The sequence below is a fragment of the Hydractinia symbiolongicarpus genome, chromosome 13 (assembly GCF_029227915.1).
Source record: "Hydractinia symbiolongicarpus strain clone_291-10 chromosome 13, HSymV2.1, whole genome shotgun sequence".
Classification (NCBI taxonomy): domain Eukaryota; kingdom Metazoa; phylum Cnidaria; class Hydrozoa; order Anthoathecata; family Hydractiniidae; genus Hydractinia; species Hydractinia symbiolongicarpus.
In genome coordinates this window covers 23,037,091-23,056,461 of record NC_079887.1, presented here as the reverse complement: position 1 = coordinate 23,056,461, position 19,371 = coordinate 23,037,091, and the positions used below count along the sequence as shown (strand labels likewise).

General features: G+C 35.7%; 2 protein-coding genes across 2 annotated transcripts; both read right to left on the bottom strand.

Moving 5' to 3' along the window:
• Positions 1-3,241: 3,241 nt before the first annotated feature.
• LOC130623238 (uncharacterized) lies at positions 3,242-3,775 on the bottom strand (the record flags this gene model as incomplete). Its single annotated transcript, XM_057438712.1, has 1 exon — positions 3,242-3,775. A coding segment is annotated over one exon (534 nt), but the record flags the coding sequence as incomplete, so codon positions are not given.
• Positions 3,776-12,066: 8,291 nt separating this feature from the next.
• LOC130623236 (uncharacterized) lies at positions 12,067-13,081 on the bottom strand. Its single transcript, XM_057438711.1, has 3 exons — positions 12,819-13,081; positions 12,537-12,752; positions 12,067-12,274 (listed from the first exon to the last, which is right to left on the bottom strand). Exons 1-3 carry the CDS (start codon positions 13,079-13,081, stop codon positions 12,067-12,069), a joined length of 687 nt encoding a protein of 228 aa, XP_057294694.1.
• Between the last annotated feature and the right edge of the window lie 6,290 nt (positions 13,082-19,371).

Genomic DNA, 19,371 nt, shown 5'->3' with positions numbered 1-19,371 from the left:
CTACCCTGCATAAGGGAGGTCCTACAGGCACCCAATATGTGAGAGACATTTGCACAGAATGCAACTTTTGTCTTTCTCAATTCCCCATCTCACAAGATTGGTTGGAGAGGGAAGGGTGTCGTAGGTTGCCCCTATACAAAAGGAAGTTAGACATTGTGGCAGTGAAAGAATTGTTCTCCAAGATAAATCATTTTTCACATAAGAGCACCATTTCGTCCAATTGCCTTGCAAATGCAACTGTACAGCTCTGGCATGGTAAATATCTTCTTCATTTTCTTCAATAATATTGGTTAATATACCAACAATGATTTGTTGGTATATTTTTGTGGTCTAAGAGCCCTAAGCCAGCTCGACCAGTCTTATGCAAACCCAAAATTCTTTTGAAATTGAGCTGACTATCCGCCGAAAGAACTGCCTCACTAACAATTATTTGTGTGCCAGGACTTGTGACCCTAGCTGTAGCTTTCCACATGTGTTACGGAGCTCCAACACTCTGCCTTACACAGATATTTGTTGCTGTGGACCTGCCTAATGACAGTACCAGCCTGTCGTAACTGGGGTAATATGCGTGAGCGTAACACCACAAATACCAGATATGCGTGAGCGTAACACCACAAATACCAAATAAGAAAATCTAACCCCCCCCCCCCCCCCCCCCCCATTTACATTTTTATAGTCTCTGGCAGTGTATAGTAAAGTGTTAACAATATAAACAAGTTCGTGTAGCAAAACTATGTTCTTCCTATTACGATGGCCCTCAGGTGTCACTTCACTTCTTGGCTTTTTATTACTTCTCTTCTGCATTTTGTGAATTCCCTTCACCAGTTTTCTATTTCTCTTCTGCATTTTGTGAATTCCCTTCACCAGTTTTCTAATTCTCTTCAGCCTTTTAGTTCTTATTTTCACCGATTTTCTATTTCACTTCAGAGCTTTTTTTGTATTTATCTACACCATATTTAAATATTTCCAGCGTTTTTTAATGTGTTAAATTTCAGTATATTTGTGTTCTCTTCAGTATATTTTTTTTGTGAAGAGAAATAAAAAAAATTTTGAAGGAAATAACGGAGAGACATTTCACACGCAGCCTTGCTGTTGATATGGCATTGTCATTGCCAAGTTTACCTTGTATTAGTGATGATACTGGTAATCTTACTTTAGATGAATTAATATCCAAGTACTTTGAAAAGGGATTCACTTACTTAGAAATCAAAGAATTTATAAATACTCGGCATGGAAAAAAAGTTAGCTTATCTACCATTAAAAGGCACTTGAAAAAACTGAAGCTTTTTCGACGACCTTTGCTTAATCGACGAGTAGACGATGATATATTGCATAATGCAGTGAGAGATGAAATCGCTGGGAGCGGATCGAACATCGGTTATAGGCGATTATGGGCTCATTTGCGGACTGAAGGTATTCTAGTTCGGCGAGAAGACGTAAGAAAAGCCGTTTTGAGCATTAACCCAGAAGAAGTGCTGCAAAGAAGAAGACGAAAATTACGAAGGAGGAAATATTGTAGTCCCGGACCAAACTACGTCTGGCATATAGATGGTCACGACAAACTTAAGCCGTACGGATTTTGTATACACGGGTGCATAGACGGATTCTCCAGACGGATTATTTGGCTCGAAGTATCTTCGTCCAACAAAAAGCCTGAACTGATTGCGCAGTTTTATTTAGACGCCATCAAAAATTTAAAAGGTGTGCCGAAAAAGATCAAAGCTGATGATGGAACAGAACACTCGTTAATTCAACCAGTGCATATATTACTTCGGGACTTGATCGGTGACCAAAATGCTTTAACTTCGTTCTCTATCGTTCGATCACCACACAATCAACGTATCGAGGCTTATTGGTCCAAGTTACGTCAAGGAAGAATGGGTTGGTGGCAAGCATTCTTCAAAGATATGATCGACCTCGATATATTAGATCCAGCTGACCCTGTTCTAATCGATTGTCTTCGCTTCTGTTTTATTGGTATTTTACGCCGTGAATTGCGAGATATTAGTAATGAGTGGAACCAACATCTTATTTCAAAGAGCGTAAATGCAGGACCATCAGGTCGACCTGATACAATGTATTTTTTACCGCATCTTTACGAATGTGAAGATCACATCCAAAATATATCAAATGATGATGTAGATGAGTTCTCAATCGACGCTGATCAAATTCCACGCGATTTCTCCTCGGAATTTGAAGAATTCGCTCAAAAAATTATGACCGATGAGGGACTTACTATCCCAGGAACTATAAGAGAAGGATTTGATTTGTATTTGCGTCTGTTTGAGAAAATTGCCGAACATAGTTAGTATTTCCGACATAGTATTTTTCAGTATATCTTTATTTTGTTCTAAGTCCGGGTTTTTTGTGTCATTATATGTTTTTTATTCAACAGTTAATCACAGCAAGTGGAGTTCTTTCTGAGGATATCTACTGAAAAGACATTTTTCATACCTTTCAAAGAAAAATTCAATGTTCTTCAATGTTACAAAGCATTTTTTCAACACAACTATCGATCCTCTGAAAATAACAAAATACAAACAAAAAGTGCCATACTATCAAGCAACATATAGAACATAACATATTATATCAGATGTATCCTGCTATATAAATCCTCTTTTTAACTGTATACATAGCTGTGAACATCAGTGTACCTCAGTTTGAAATGCAAAAAAAAAACAGGTTAACCAGTAACCAGGTGAACTAGAGCCTACTATATGTCAACATTATTTTAGGAGAGAACATATGCTAAAAATTTTCAATGCTCATCTATCGGTTTACGTTTGATCATGAAATATAAACAAAATAAAAAACTTATATTCAAGTTATTTCACACATATAATGATAACAAAAAATCTCAAAGTCCATATGTTTTGTATTCATATAATGTCCATGCTCCAACTAGATGGCATTTCTGCCCTGAATTCACAAAAATTAGAATACGAGGAAGGCATTTCCAACATAGGTGCACATGTGTGTGCAATCGGGCGCCTAGCTGCTGTTGAACACGGTACAAATTCTACTCTTAATTTTTCAACCAACAATACATCTGAACCTGTACAAAATCTTAGGAACGTTTTAAGTCCGATTTCATCCAACCCACGGATAAACTGCTTCAGGTAATAAAACATTCCCTCTCAGCTGCATTTTTTGGTTCAGCGTTGAGTATTTTAACAACTTTACGATTAGTTGGAAGTATTTTTTTGTAAAACAAATTGATGTCATTGAAAGTGCTAAATTCCTAAATTAAAACATTCATTGACTTTGTCCAAGAGCAAACCATAAGATATGGTCGTTGTATCAATTCTTGACGTGCGATCTCTAATATCACACCATACACATTCATTATGGTAACACGGCTTTTACAATTAAATCGATCCAAAATATCCAGGAATTCTTCATCTTCAAATAAACCATTGTTTTTTCCATGGAGGGCATCATCAACAATCTTCGACTCCATTGAAGTCAAATAATTCAAAAAAGATTGAATTAGATTGTCATTTTGAACATTACCAAACAAACAATACATAATAAAAGCCTTGCATAGTTGCATAGGAAAATACTTTGTGTCATAATACCCTTTCACCAATATCGTAGCAATAGAACTCCATTCATCTAAATAAAAATCATGTCGTACAAATGGAACACGCTCTGTATGTCCTACACACAATCCATCTAATATGTCCTGCCAAACAGAAGAATATATATCACGATCAACCCCTATGCCAATACCAGTTTCTTTTTCTCCTCGTGCATCTATAACAACAAACTTGATTTTTTAAGGTACTGTTATTGTTTTGAATGCTTCCACCATATCAGCTCGAATATTTGTACGGTGAACAATAACTTCCTTTTCTATGTCACTCTCTGTGAGGTCAATGGTTGGTGCATGTACGGCTTGTGTTTCTGTGGTTGATGCATGTACGACTGGTGCTTCTGTGGTTGATGCATGTACAACTGGTGCTTCTGTAGTCGATGCATGTACGACTGGTGTTTCTGTGGTTGATGCATGTACAACTGGTGCTTCTGTAGTCGATGCATGTACGACTGGTGTTTCTGTGGTTGCTTCTGTGGTTGATGTTGATGCATGTACGGCTGGCACTTCTGTAACTGGTGCTTCGTTAGTTGGTGTAGGTGCGGTTGGTTCATGCTGCGAAGTGCCAGAATCTGTATTCAAAAGATCATCTTGTTGGTGATCAGAATTTTGAAAGAGATCATTTGAACTACCAAAATAACCTTGGTGGTCAGATGAAGGTTCATGATCAGCTTCAATTATTGAACTTTGTTCTACAGACGATGAAAATACTATGTCATTGGATGAGGGAATTGAGGTTGATGCTGCTAATGGATCAATGTTTCTTATTGTCTGATATACAGAAGGATAACAGATTCTACATATCCCACCAACCATTTGACAAAAACATACAGAACACACATCTGTTTCGAATACGGTTGAATCAAAATAACCATATTTTGTGTGTAAAACAAAGTAAAATTTACTTATATAGACACCTCGATTTTTCAAGCAGTCCTTGAGGGTTAGTGATTCGTCAATCGCAACACCAGATGCATCTCTAATGGTAATTTCACAATCATTTCGACTTTCACCAAAGAAGTTTGTTCCTTCAGGAAAATAATGGTTGATGGCTTTTTCCTTGATTGATTCAACAGTATCGAAATCATTAACAACAACAAAGCGGTGGCCACCACCGTGTTTTTGCGTTACAGTTGTGTGTGTACCTTTTAACAATTCTGCACGTTTCCACTTGACATTAACATGCTTCTCCTTACCTTCCTTTTTAACATCATCAGCAGAGTTTGAGGTACGAATACGTTTCAACAGGCTGCCAAGTCGAGTCTCTGTTTGTTTGTTTTTTATTTTATTTGGAGGGTCATCTTTATTCTGCATTTCGTCCCTCACGATTCTTTTGACTAGATTTTCCATATCCTAAAAAATGGTAAAAATTGTAAAACATATCACCAATGTTTTATTCAATCATTGAACTTTTACTGTAATTATTCACCAAGCTGTATATTAGCTATAAACCATGTTTGTTTGTTTTTTTTTGTTTTTTTTCAATGACGACACTTGTAAAAGTTTTTATGTGTCTGGTCTGTGTGTACACTGTGTGCCATAACTAACAATATCTATCTTAGAAAAGACATGTGTTATCCTTGATTTATAATATTTTTGCCATATGTCCCAACTTTTTTGTTTCCATTCATTTTGCTCTGACCACTCTAGATAGCAAAAAATTACCAAAAAGCTGTCAAGGCTGTTGTCTGAACTTTCGCTTTCGCTTCTAACACACAGCAAATAGGTAGCCATATTTGATTCCTAGCTTCAATTATTGCTGATGCAAACAAAAAACTTTTTCGACTCCTCCCCAGAGAGGTGTAGATTTTCGAAATGAAATTAACAAAGACAAAAAACAGTAGGTGTAAAAATTTGATGACTCACCGAACAACACTTCGTCAACAACGTGTCACACAGATAGAGACCTCTGGTACGCTAATCAAAAATTTCCCTTCACTGTTTTTTCAAATAGCGAAGGTCAACTAAAAAAATTCCCTTCACCACTTTTTAAATATGCAGAAGGTCACAAAATGTGTGCCATAGAAAAACCCTGAAGGGAAAATCCCAAAAATCCTGAAGGGAAATGGCAAAATTATTGAAAAATTCAGAAGGGAACTGAAAAACGATGAAGGGTAATAAAAAAATATACAGAAGTGAAGTGACACCTGAGGGCCATCGTATCCTATTTAGTTATTAATAATTCAATTATTTCTTCACTGTTTTTTTAATATTTATTAAAAACGGTATTGTAGCGATGCATTACCTTAATAATTAGTTTGGATATCATGTTTAAATTTTCTCCGTGTTTGATCATTCTATTAAAAAGTATGGAAGCACGGGAAATAAAGTCTTCGACTAAGCAGCATCTGCCAATTCGTAAAAATTCGGAAAAAAATGGTCCATGAAAGGTAGATGATGGTATATTGCTTTTCCGATCTGGGATGCATACTATATGGAAATGGAAATTTATCTATGTGCACATTATTTGTATTGTGCAGAGGGTTGCTTTCACAATTAATTTGGTTGTACAGACCATCCTTGTAAAAGGAAGATTTTGCTTTGCATAGAGATCTTTAGAGGGTTTAACCACATCAAGGGCACAAACAGCAAGGGTGCTTGATATCATATCTTGTCTTTTTGGCTTGACTTTTAGGATTGACAATTCTGCTGTCCTTAGTCATTTTAGAAGAAGCTTTGCGAGGGGGGGGGGGGGGGGGAGATTTTCTTATCTGGTATTTGTGGTGTTCAGTGAGGTGTCGTCACTGACTGTGTTAACATACCTTTTGTTTTCTGGCCTTTCGACACAAGGGACAATACCATGAACCTTTTGGGACTCTTTTCCATTTAACACAGCTCAAATGAAACCATTCTTACTTGCAAGATGTATAGTTACAACCAATAAATGTTTCGTCATTAGGATTGTATTCAGACTGACAGAGACAATACAATTTTTCACTTGCATTTGCTTGAGGAGGAGGAGGTGGAGCTTTAACAACTTTACGCTCTAGTCTTCTTGTCAATAACTCTGGTATAATGTGTCGGAGATAAAACTGTTCAACTTTGTCCATATTCAAATTGATAAAGTTCACATCAAACAAAACCTGAACGGCATGTAACCAATGTGGAGTCCACACAATAAAAAAACAGCTTTTGCCATTGAAAACAAACATTTGAAACTGTACTTGATAGTAATACCTGTGCTCTTTTTTTTCAACTTTCCTTCAGAATTCATAAAAAAATTGTTGTCAAATACAGCAGCAGCGAAGGAAACAATGTTGCGATAACTGTACGGGCACTTGATTTCAATTAACTTTTCTTCCTTGTGACAATCACATGTAAATATTCCAACATGTGTAGCCCCAAAGTACGTCCGTTCTGGTACAAGTTTCAACCCACATTCAACAATCTTTGCATTTAAATGGTTACTACGTTTTAAAAAATCAGCGACAGCATGTTTCTCATGGTCAAGGCCCAAACGTAAAGAGGATACAGTGGTGGATACCACCGATAGTAAGTAAGTAAGTAAAATGTATTTCAGGGTATCCATATATTACAATGGCTCTTCAAACCGTTAAAAATAATATAAAATAAATTCAAATGTTATCAACAATAAAATTTTAAATATATACATATATATTAAGTATTTAATGACAAAAAAAATATTCATGGGGGAGTTAGCGCAAGCCAAAGGGAAACACATCGCAAAGAGAAATTGGCAGTAGCTGTGAAATATGGACTGAAAGAGAAAACAAAATAAAAATAAAAATCGAAAAGGAAATAAATGCGTGAAAAAAGAAGTGATTCGATAAACTATCAGAATAAACTATCGGACAAGCGAGCAACGGATTTATCTACAGTTAACTCTCTCTCTCTATCTCGACTACCCTCTATCTCGAACATCTCTCTATCTCGAACCAAAGTCTCGGTCCCTTGGACATTTGTGTAGGCTCTAAGCTATTTTCCTCTCTTTATCTCGAACCTCTCTATCTCGAATACCTCTCTATCTCGAACTAAAATCTCGGTCCCGTCTGACTGTTTCTCTCTCTATCTCGAACTTTTCCGGATTTAAGAACCTATTTACACTAAAAATCGAATTAAAATGTTCCATTTTCGAACGAAAATGTTTGACGTTCGAATTCTAAAGTCACTCACAAAACATTGTTTACAGTGTTTTGAACCAGAAACCTTCTTGAGGTGAAGATGTCGGCTTTAAAAAGAAAACTCAATAACGTTTCTTTAATTCACAAATGTCAAATAATTCGGGAAATCGAGAAAGGAATGTCAAACAAGGAGGCAGCAGAAAAATACGGGATCCCCAAAAATACAATTTCAACTTGGATGAAAAAAAAACATAAGATCCTACAAAGCTTGGAAGAACAAAAAACCGCGTCTGGTTCGAAAAAGGTTCGAGGCTGTGATTATGAGCAGATAGACAAGGCTGTTTTCAAATGGTTTACTGTTCAAAGAAGCCAAAACATTCCGATCGATGGCAATTTGATAAAAGAAAAGGCACTCAGTTTTGCTAAAAACTTTGATTGTTCAAGTTTCAAGGCTTCCGATGGTTGGCTGGACAAATGGAAAAAAGGTAAATAACATAGTTATAATTTTCATTTCGTGTATAAAAACAACGTGATTACATATCAAACACTAAAATTACAGCTTCTGTTTTTTCAAAATCTCTACCATTGACTTTTGCCCGGATAAGCTTAGAACACAGGGGACCTGCATTCCATCACCATCTCCAAGATTAACTGCCTTTCCAGTAACAGTTATATCACATCTCCCAAATTGATCAGCACGGAGAAAATAAAATATGGTTTTAGCAAACTTTCCATTTTCTCCTAACGGCAAATGTCCGACTAGTTTCCCATCTTTTTTAACGGCTACAGCGTATTTGTCGACAGGGTTGTGAGGTTTCATTTGTCTTCCCGAGAAAACATACCACCTCAAAGGAGAAAAGTGCTCTGGGGGGTAGAAGAGCAAGTTAAGATTCACTGGAATGGCCGCAGCAAGTATTATTATTATTATTATTATTATTATTATTCCGAATATTTATACAGGATATAGCCACTTCAGTGTTTGAAACACTGTTATCAATGTGGGTCCTGTGTTCGGAATGTATACATTAAGTATACACCGGCATTACCTCGCTGCTTTAATAACATCAAACATCTCCCTTGCCAATACACATCACAAAAGAAAAGTTGGAAGTTTCGTGTAGACGGGAGAAAAATCGTTCTTATAATCGACAACTGTCCAGCACACCCATCGATCTCGAACTTAAAAAACATTCATCTCGTTTTTTTGCCCCCTAACACAACGTCTGTGTTGCAACCGATGGACCAAGGTGTCATACGAAGTCTAAAAGCGCATTACCGAAGGAGAGTTGTACGTTTGCTGTGCAGTGCTTTGGAGAACAACAAACCTTTGCCAAAGATTTCAATTTTAAGCGGAATAAAGATACTGGCTGATTTTCGGGAGGCTGTAACTAAACAAACCATCATCAATTGTTTTAAGAAATCTGGAATCACTTCTACAGGACAACAGGATGCTATTGCTGATTCGGATGACCCATTTAAAGATCTTCAAGAAAGTTTGGATGATTTAAGAGAGGCTGATCCATCATTGGTACCAAATGATCTCAGTGCTAATGATCTTGTGACCTTGGATGATGAGGTTATCGCAACCGCCCCTCAAATCTCTAATGAGGATATCATTGATGAATTTCGGAAATCTCAGGACGACGAAGCTGAAGACGATGGCAGTGACATGGAGGATGATTCATTTGATATAGTTGTCGAAAAACCATCAAGATCAAAAGTCGAGTGTAGTATTGATCTTTTGAAAGATCTAGCAATGTGTTGCGAAAAAGGCAATGAAATGCAAATGCTTATCTCCAAATTCGAAAAAATGTATAATGAAGACAGAGTGGCATCACTTAAACAAAAGGACATAACCGATTTCTTTAAATGAAGCTGTAAATTTATTTTATGTATTTATTTTAAAAGAAGTCTTGTGCATTGAATATTAACATTTTAACATCTCTCATTGACCTCTATCAACTCCCGATACAATGAAGGTTAAAAATACGTTTTTTACGAAAAAATCCAATTTTTGTCAATTTTTCTCTATCTCGAACTTTCTCTATCTCGAACAAATTTTCTGGTCCCTTGCGAGTTTGAGATAGAGAGAGTCAACTGTAGTAGATATGATTTAATCAACCTCGTCCCCAGGACTATTTGCTTCTCAACGGCGCTGCGCTTTCTGATAGTTCTGGCGAAATAGCCCTGGACCAGGCTGGTCACCGTATCGTATCTGATTGGCCCATGGCGTTACCCTAATTATGCAACGCTTTTAGCTGGCGTCAGCAAAAATCCTAAAAGTGATACATCAACAAATATGGCACCGGAAGATGTGGCGTCGTTGTTGTTGGTGGTTTTAAATCCTTAAAAAGCATTATTTTTCCTTTTTAATGTCATTTCCTCCACCTTTTTTTTAAAGATGTCTTAGCTAAAGTAATAATTTCTTTCAAATATACGATATTTTTTGTTAAAAAGTAGTCGGTGTTGTTGCTAGCCAGCTAGGTAATGCATTCATATATATGGCTCGAGAGAGAAGTGAAGTGTTGCAGGTGCTCTTCTTGTTAATCTCTCGTTGCAGAAGATGTTGCCATCTACGCCTAAAAAAGTTTATAAAGGTGGCAAAGGAGTGTGTCGAATTTGTGCTGAAGAAACATCAGCACATCACTTGACCAGAATTTTTTCAAAAAGTGGAAAGGAAAAATCCTTACATCACAAAATATTCAGAACATGTGGATTAAACGTTTCCGAGTTTGAACTATTGCCTACAACAATTTGTTCAAAGTGTGACAGGTTTATCAATAAAATGTTTGACTTCCAGAATAATGTACAACAACAACAAATCCATTTACAACAGCAAACAACAGTAAAAAGATGTGCAGCTTTTTCACCAAACCAGCAGTCAAAACCAAAAAAAATCAACATTAAAAATGAAAATTATCCTGTCCAAAAAAACTGTTTCCAGTCAAAAAAATCTCTACAATTTACGCCTTTACTAAACATAACAAATCAAACAGACATAAAGTCAAACACAAAAATACTTCCTAAAGAACTTGGCAAAACAAAACAACCTCAAAACGACTTCATTACTGAAGATTAAGAAAAGAAAATTATTACTGCATTACAAACAAGGACAATTGATATTATCATAACTACCATAAAAAATAATTGCCCTAAATTAATTGATGCCATTAAGCAACTTGCTACAGATGAAATAAGCACTGCATGCAAAAACTTATGCAAGAAAAGTGGTGGCTCTGTCTTGTTTGAAAAGAATTGTGACGAAATGATGTTTTTTAAAGAAAGCAATTTATGGTCAGAAGTCACACAATATAATCCATTTTTAATAGACATATTGACGGCTGTAGCAGGCAGAAAACATATTGAGCATGATCTACAGTTAAAATTGTGTTTTATTTACTCAATTTTAATGCAGCACAGATGGCATGAATTGTCCTTAATGCAAAGAATAAATACAGTACTTGTTATTGAAGGTGGCTGCAGCAAACAGGTAAAAAATACATGTTTATTGATTAAATAACATAAGTCGTACAAATCTTAAAAATCAGTTAAAAAATGTGACAAACAATACAAAAAAACTTCACACCATGGTTAAATTCCTCTCAAATAAACATCCGTTGGTTAGTTATAAAAATTGTTAAATAGTTGTTTAATAAAATTATTATGCTTTATATTCTATATTTTTATTGCAAATTTGTTTTAGTTACAAAAAAGACTCAAAGTTGGCTATTGTTTATCTCCTTCATGAAGGGATACGTTGTTGAAATTAATTGGAGGTAATTTTATGTCAAGTGCAGTACAGATTGTCAAAAGTGGTTTTACGCTACGTGGAACGACTGACAACTGGGATTTGAAAGTTTTAGTTAATTTGAGAAAATCAATCAACAATAAAGACCTTCATCTTCTTGCTTCAAATCTTATAGAAAACAGAATCACATTCAACCACCTCCCTAATGACCACCCCAAGGAAAATTTAAGAACAATTTCCCGTTGTAGGTTCATTCCAAGTAGAGAAGAATGGGAAGAATATACAAAAACATCGGCAATAATCGTTGGAAGGATAATGGCAGATTTTTTTACACAATTTAAATTTTTCAAGAAAGTGTTACCAGAACATATTAATCATGAATACAGTGAAGAAATGAAGAAAAAATCAAAAATTATTAGCATGCCAATCATCAATGCTAATGAAAATAACTATCAAGATTGTGTTGTTGCCCTGAGGACATTTGAATGTTGGATAGTGAAATTCTTTCAAACAATCTGTATGCATAGGCACAATATTTTAACTTTAAATAAATAATTGTCATAGGGCAGTTTTGTTTTTTGTGCTTTAACTCTGTTGCGATAGGTAGTAATATATCCTCATATCCTGCTAAACCTTTGCAATTACTCATTCTTATTTCTTTTTTTTAAAAAAATGCTTTTACGATTTGGATTTGCAGTAACCACTTTGCAATTTTCTATTTTCAAAGCTTTTTTTAAATTACGTAATTTCGTTGGTGAAGCAGTTGCAGTCAAAGCTAACATGATACTGTGAGGGAAGAATGCTTGTAAAACTGATAAGTTTTGAAATTCTGTACGAAATTCTTCACCCCTAGATATAACATACAGTAATTCATCAATTTTTTAGCTTAACTGTATTATGGTGATAAATTTATATTATTCAATTATTATAGCTATACATATACATATATTTTGTTTGTGAAACTTTTTCAAATGGATATATAATATATATTAGTTTGTTTATATATATTTAGTTGCTATATTTAAGGCATATTATTTTTATAATAGCTATGTATGTAGATTTTTGTTATGTTATGTTATACAAAGAAAACTAGCTAGCTAGCTATACTCACAATAATTCCACACAATGCGCCTCGTCTATCACACAAGCCACAACATTTTCCTCATAAATTTTTGATCGTAATATCTTCCTTCCCTGATCTGGTAACAGTGACTCTGGATGTGCAAATAAAATTTTACATTTGCCTGCAACAATGCTTTTTGAAATTTTAAAAACAGAATTTGATGCATCATTCAAATCTTCCTCAAACAAGGGTTCGTATCTCTGGCTATTAGCTTAGTCTTCGAGTTGTAAGAAACCACATTCAATGCCTACTTTACTTAAATTTACTAACTGATCTTCAATAATTGATGTTAAAGGAGAGACAACAAGTACAATATTGCCTGCCTTTCGTTCTGGAACAAAGTCGGGTAAAAGTTGATAAATTAACGATTTACCAAACCCAGTAGGCAAAACAGCTATAACGTGGTGTCCTTCTCCTAAATACTCGAAACATTGAACTTGTTTTGGTTTCAAAATAAACGAGGGCAACTTTTCATACTTTTCGAAAACATTATTCAGCCGCTTGAAAACACGTACCACATCTTCCCAGCCCATCGACAAAATCGTAAATGTGCAGAATTTGCATAAATTAAAAATGAACCAGAATCTGGTTCATTTGATGCCCACGTGACCAGCCTGTGCCAGCGCCTTTTCGACGCCACGGTAAAAGGTGCTGGGGTCGAGCTTAATGATTTAATATTTCTAGAAAGAATATTGAAGGAATCAGCAGTACGAAGGTTAGCTGGTAGACTGTTGAACACTCGCGCTGCTTCATCTTAAAAGGTACCATCTATCGAGTGATGAAGGCTGAGTTCATGCTGGTTTCGGAGATTGTTTCGCTTTATACGTACATTTACTTTACAGGAACTTGACCAGTTGGTGAAATTAATGGCTTTGTACGTTAGTTTCGATAAGTTGAATTCACGACGTTCCTTTATGGGGAGCCATTTTAATTTGATGATATCTTGAATTTTGGCATAACGTCCAATAACAAAACTACATGCAATTTTTGAGGTTTTTGTAATCTTTTCATTTGTGCTTCAGTCAGCGACATGATAAAGTCGTTATAATCAATTTGAGAAAAAATTAAGGTTTCAATTAACTGTTTTCGTAGTCTGAAGCTTGTGAAGTTCTTCAACTTTCGTAGCACAGATATTTTCCCATAACATTTTTTCAAAGTTTTATCGATTTGTGCGTTCCATTTAAAGTGTTCATCAATTGTTAGTCCCAATAGTGAACAAGTCCCAACACGATTGAGTGGAGTACTCCCTAGCTTGATCGTCGAACTGTGTTTATTAAGAATATGAATATTGGACAAGCGTTTGGTCGAAATCAACATGAATTTAGTTTTTTTTTGAAATTTTACAAATCCTTTTGATTAGGGACTCTGAAGGAGTTTCCAAGTTAATGTGGAGAACATCATATACTTTTGATGCAGTAATTCTGCCAACACATATCTCATGCCAAATAAAACTTTTCGATTGCTTCATACTTGAGTTGTGAATGCAATCAACAACCTCTGCTGACAAAGTCATGTTATTATAAATATCTCTTGACATTTGTTGTAACTCGTCACCATCTTTATCAATGCTGTTACTGTTAAATAGAGTTCTCAATGACTTTGGAAACTTAGCTCTTCTAGGTGGTTCATATACTGGCACGAATGGTTTATAAAAATCAGAGAATGTATGCAAAACAATGGATTTTTTGTCCAATTTAGACAGTTTTGATAAAAACCTTGCCTTTTCTTCATCAGTTGGTGGAATATTACTACCAGAAAATTTATTACTGCTACGATTTTTTTTCTTAAAGTTCTCAACAGCCTTCTCTGAATAAAATTTAATGTCAGAAATCTTCTTTGGTGCAACTTTTTTGACAAAATCGACATTCCACTTACATGCTTCTTCAGTACATGCTTTCTTATTGAATCCAGCACGAACAGCAGCCTCGATTTTATATAACAAAGCCCCTATGTGACTACATGACTCACCAAACCCAGCCATACATGTGCAGTGGGCAGAAAGAAAATTAACATTTTTTATGTCCACAATGATCCAGGATATGTGTGGATCCTCATTTACTCTTTGAGAAGGCATAACTTCTGCCTTCAGTAAAATATATGGCCATGTTTTGTCTTTCTTAAAGAAAAAACACAGTTCTAACTCATCCACTAACAAATTGATTGTGGGCTTCCAATCACTTTCGACTCTTCATAGCTTCTCTTGTAGAACGCCAGGGGTGTTTACCAAGTAATCATAAACCTCAGGGTACTCCAAGTTTGGCCACTTTGAAGGATCGTTGATCCAAGCATCTGCTGGCAATTGGTATGGACAAGTATCCAAATTAACAATACTGCAGTGAAAAAAGCTTTCCACAGCTAGCGAAAACGTTTGTTTTCACTGCAGTTACTCGCGCATGTGCGAAGATTGGCCAATCTTCAGCGGTGTGACGTAAGCCCGGATCGGAGTATATATGATGTGTGTGAATGATATATATGATGTGTGTATGATATATAGTATATAAAATATACGACAAATAGTATAGGAAAATAATTTACAAAGAGGTGGCAAGCCACCGCAATGATGAACTCAACCTGTTAGGTCTTCGGAAATAAGCTAGAGGTTGTACTCCTCTAGAGAAATGCCTCTAAACGCACAATTTCCCCTTTTTACAAGGAATTAATTAAAAAAATATATACAAAAAAATAAAAAGGACACAACACATTTGAAAAAAATGAACAGAACTTTGACCAAGGGCAGGTAGGTTTCGACCCATATTTCTGAACCTAAGTACCCTGGATGTCTAACTGGGTCACCTCGAAGAGGTCCGCGGACGGTCATCAGCAGAAACTAGACATGCCTATCTTCCTAAAGTAAACTTTGACCAGTTTCTGTTCAACTGTGCTATTCTTTGTTTTTAAGTCAGGTAATAAGTGGAGTCGTCACTCTCCAAAGACAAGACCTAGTATGATCAAACCCCTTTGCTAACTTAATTTTTATTTGATTTTGTTTTTATTTTATTTTTTGACTTGGGTAATAAGTGGAGTCGTCACTCTCCAAAGACAAGACTGAGTGTACTCAAGCCCCCTTGCTGACTCATTCTGGTTAAAATTTTCTTACCTCAGCTCTTCTAAAAAGAAAACATATGACTCGTGACTGTTAATAAGGCGGTCATCACAGAAAATTACTGCTCTATCGTTGCAATGTATCCACCTGTGAACCATTTGGTCGAAGGCTATGGTTGTGTAGTGACCATTATTTAAGTTGCCGCAATGGTGATAATAGGCCTTAATTAAAAATTTTTACGAAATTTCACTTCTCCATCTACGGTTAAAGGTATGGATAGGATACAAGGGTACTTCTTTAACTTTCGGAAGGTTATAAAAACATTGTAAGATTGAGTTTGCATAACATGTGTTTCCCAAGTTTTTTAGACCGCTATTCCTAAAATCACGGTAAGATGGCAATGCGACTGTTGTTTTGGAAGACCTTGTAGCAAGTTTTTCAGGTTTTTTGATTTTACAAGATTTTGTGTGACTTGCGGAAGATTTCTCAGGGGTTTTTGATTTCTTACATTCCATATTTGTAACAGAAGAAACTTTAGGAATGATTGGGGCCTTTTCAGGCTCAATCCAAGTGGTAGAATTTCGAGACATCCAGGTGTAAAAAGCAGATTTGTTAAGCTTTCGTTTGTGCCAATATTCCGTGTTCTCTTCACGTGGACAAGTCAGTTCTACCATAATTACAGTTTTGGAAGAACTGGATATTAATAACACTGCTGGGCGTAGTTGTGTTATTGCAATGTATGGTGGAGCAACTTAAACAGAATCTAAATCTGACAGTATTTTCCAATCGGAAGCAAGGTGAAAAAGGCCTGGACACTTTGTATGCCTTTTCTTAGATGGTGATTGACCGGCCGGAATGAAATTAATTTTGTTGCACTTGAAAACCTTAAGAGGTTCATATGATACCAAAAACTCTTTTAATGCCTTAACCAAAACTTTTAAAACCGAGTCATGACGTTAGGTGTATCTACCCTGCGTAAGGGAGGTCCTACAGGCACCCAATATGTGAGAGACATATATAAAGGCTCATAAAAGCTCAGGTATATCAACAGTTCTAAGAATATATGTCATGTTCATTGTGATATATATCCACAAAGTGGTTGCTTTCAAAATATGGTCAACGAAATAAGGATATATGGTCAACGAAATTGTTGAGGCATGTAGGTGAATATGGTCTGTGTTTTTACAGCATTCCGACCAAAGTTAGTTAGAACACACACACACCACGCTTATTATATTGTAAAACCTTCATTATCCCGCGCTTTTGCCAAATTTTCGTCCGTGCCATCCTTTTTTAGTTTTGTAAACCAACTTTGAGCATTGGGTATATGGTCCTAAGATTTAGTGTTAATCATAAAAGTCGATGCTCGTTCACTGCGCACTCTGAAGTGAGCCAGATAACTGCCTAATACATCAATCCGAATTTCCATGCTTAAAATAACGCAAATTCGTGAAGGCTATACGGATAAAAATTGATTGACCTATTAACTGCGTTCTTCAAATGTGCGAAAGCCAAATAATTCAAAAATGGTGGCGAAAAAGGACGAAACTAGTACTGCATCACTAACAAAATACAAATGTAAAAATGAACACAGAAGAACCAGTTTTGTTGTGTAGAAGACAGTTCGACTTCAGGTTGAGACTTATATAGATATCTGAATAAAAAAATGTTTCAAGGACTTGTTATTTGATAAAAAATATGAAACAAAAACTGTCTGGATTGTTTGCGGGATCAGATTTACAGAACCATTTTTAACCAAAATAAAACATAATTAACAAAAATAATTGTTAACAAAGAAAATGTATGCTGCGATTGAGTAAAATTCGCCAGACATTCTTTTGGCGTATGAATACACGATACGATACTTCTCACATGATCTGAGACAAACGTATAATCACATTCTTATTGATTACTAGGATTCAAGTCATACAAGAAGATTTTCTTAAACAACGGGTCTGTTTAAGGAAGTGAAGTATAGAATGTTACTGTAGTTTTTTATAAGCATGTGGAAATTTCAATGATTCGTATTTGAGGCTTGAAATATGCTTTAAAAAAATGTATCAAGATAAAGCAATAAAATAGAAAAATAAAAAAATCGTCAAATGCAGTTAAATTTCTTTTCGTCAACCATTACAGCTTCAAGTGCTGCATTAAAAGTGTCCTGATCCTGAGAATTATCAGGCATGTATCTTTCCAAAGCCAGTTAGCATCGGCGATCCAGTAATAAAAATTATAATGTCGTCAAGTTTTCCACTATTTTCAATGAAATTCAGAAAGTAATATTTCGTCTTTGTTCCTTCTTCCTTGAAATTGGAATCAAATCTTAACGTTTTGATAACGTCCCTGGAAACCAAGTGGTCTTTTAAAACAAACAACTCTTTGAACAATTTTGGATAACTCTGCATGGCATTTAAGAAATCCAAAGCTTTCAAGCCGTCACTCGACTGGTCAAGAGCCACCTTCCTCCGACCAATCACATCATAAATAATGAGGGCTCGTGTTACCAACATTTCGTTGTCATTCTATAGAAAAAATAAAAGTAAAATATGTGATTTCAGCCTGTCACTAACAATTAATCTTTGAATTAGATTATGAGGCAAGAGTTAACCTATATGTATCTTTTAAACTAAACAGGAAAATAGCTTATAAAAAAAGTTGTATGACGAGACATACATTTTTATTGAGAACTAGATTATTGTTTAGCATAAATCATAATTCATTCAACAGTCGTATATACAATAGAAAATATTTACCGTTAATGTGTAGTTTAGTCCACATTCATCAAGCACACTTATACACTCATCTTGACAAACTCTCCTAAAACGTTCGGCTTAAAGCACCTACAAAAGTTAAAAGAATGAGGACAAAAAGCTCTATGGATCAAATCATAATTCACTCTGAAACAACTCACTTGTGCTGCATTATGATACAAAAATGTAAAATTGAGACAATATGATGGCCCTGAGGTGTCTCTGGGTCCTTCTCAAAATTCAACGAGACCTTCCCATTTTTACTCAGACCTTCCCAATTTTTGACTCAGACCTTCCCAATTTTGACTGAAACCACCTGAATTTTCAGCTGAGACCTTCTCAATTTTCCAGCAAGACCATATCAGTTTGGATTCAGACCTTCTCAAAATTCTGAAAATAAGTTTTGCTAACGCATATCACAAAAATATTGCGATAAACAAAGAAAGTCTGATGCGACATCAGCATACAGCAGCAACTACACTGTGTATGTGCACAAAATGGATTTGATACCTTGTTTATCCGATCAAGAGAAACCATTGGATGACCTGATTAATGACTATTTTATTGGTGGGTACACTTATGAAGAAATTCGAGAGTTTTTACGAATACATCATGGTCATGATATCAGTCTTTCTACGCTGAAAAGAAACTTGAAGCGTAAAAATCTATTCAGAAGACCACTCAATACCCGAAGGTGCAGTGTAAATGAATTAGAGGCTGCGATACAGAATGATCTTGAAGGTAGTGGTGCTCAACTTGGATATCGTCGTGTATGGGCTTCGTTGAAAAGTAAAGGATTGATTGTACGCAGGGAAGATGTTCGTAAGACTCTGCTAAATATTGATCCGGAAGGTGTTGATCAGCGAAGAAGACATAGATTATCACGCCGTACTTATAGAAATCCTGGTCCAAATTTCGTTTGGCACATTGATGGGCTTGACAAATTGAAGCCCTTTGGATTCAGCATCCACGGATGCATTGACGGCTATTCACGCAGACTCATTTGGTTAGAGGTATCATCAAGTAACAA